Raw genomic sequence first — 1,298 nt, 5'->3', positions numbered from 1 at the left:
AAAAAATATGTGGAATTTAAAATTAAATTTCTTCCATTTTTTTAAAAAGAGATATAATGTTATTACGGGTTTGTTTCAAAAGGAAGAGATTTTTAAAGGAAGAAAAACGTTATTTTTTTTTTTTTTGCCTTGCCAGAATCTTCGGAGGAAGGAGCCATTGGGATGATTTTCCAAGAGGAAAAATTTTGAAAAATGGAAAGCCAATTTTTTCGCCCTTCCTTTTTATCAAGAAAAATATTTTCAGGCGAAAATGGCGGGGATGATCCAGTGCAAGGAAATTGAAGGTATGGGCCGACAAAAAGAAAAGGAATTCGGAAGGTTCCATTGGAGGAAAGCCAGTGATTCAGAGTCTGAAAAGGACGAAGAATTTGAAATGTTGAGCGATAAAGGTACTAAGAAGGTCGAAGAGGATAACGACATTACTTCGAGTGACGAAGTTGGCGATTCCTCTCCAATGAAGGTGGTATCGGAATATTTTTCCGGTCTGTCCGCCACTGAGGCCGCATCAGAGAATGTCATGAATAGAAGTGACACCGAAGAAGAAGAAGAAGAAGAAGAAGCAGCTAAGGACGAAAATGTTGAATTGGCGAAATCTTCATCGTCAAAAACGACAAAGATTGCTGAAGAGAGTGACTCAGAGGACAGCGAATTATCATTCAAGCCTGTAATTCATAGAAAGGTAGCTGTTGGTTGCATTAGAGATTCTTCCAGTACCACAAGCAGCTCGAGCACGTCTAGCAGTAGCCGGTCAGAAAAACAACTCGATCTTGGTAATTATAATAGAAGTTTAATTTTTATATATTGGACTGTTTTGTTTTATATTATTTTTTTTCAATTTTCATCTTGATTATGTACTTTTTTTTCATTTATTCAGTCTTATTATTATTATTATTATTATTATTATTATTATTATTATTATTATTATCTTAGATGCGTTCAAGTTTCCTGAAGAGAGAGCAAGGAATTCAGAGAAGAAAAGGAAATCGAGATCATCTTCATCACTCATTGGTCGAAAAAAGTAAATAACTTATAAATTTGTCTTGATGTTGTGAATTTTTCTTACCGAAGAAGCATGTGGGGGGGGGATATTCAATTCATGTTGCTTGGTGCTAATTTCACTGTTTACGCATAGCTGATATGAATTTCATTGTCTAGGCGTTTGCATCGTTTGTGGTACAGTACCTCTTCAGATGAAAATTCTGATCATGGGAAGAATAATGGCGAGCAGTCATCGGACGGCAAGCTCGGTGGGTTGACTTTGGAAAGCAGTCCTGCTCCTCCGGTTCGTTTGCAGAAAC

The 1,298-nt window shown here is 36.5% G+C and overlaps 1 protein-coding gene across 1 annotated transcript; it reads left to right on the top strand.

The window, feature by feature from the left end:
* Window positions 1–250: 250 nt before the first annotated feature.
* Tsp_14523 (pinin) lies at window positions 251–460 on the top strand (the record flags this gene model as incomplete). The annotated part of the gene is made up of 1 exon (XM_003367537.1): window positions 251–460. A coding segment is annotated over exon 1 (210 nt), but the record flags the coding sequence as incomplete, so codon positions are not given.
* Between the last annotated feature and the right edge of the window lie 838 nt (window positions 461–1,298).

This window comes from Trichinella spiralis, assembly GCF_000181795.1.
Source record: "Trichinella spiralis strain ISS 195 chromosome Unknown Scfld4094, whole genome shotgun sequence".
In the NCBI taxonomy this organism is placed as follows: domain Eukaryota; kingdom Metazoa; phylum Nematoda; class Enoplea; order Trichinellida; family Trichinellidae; genus Trichinella; species Trichinella spiralis.
The sequence above is the reverse complement of the archived record's forward strand: the minus strand, read 5'-3'. Positions and strand labels throughout refer to the sequence as shown.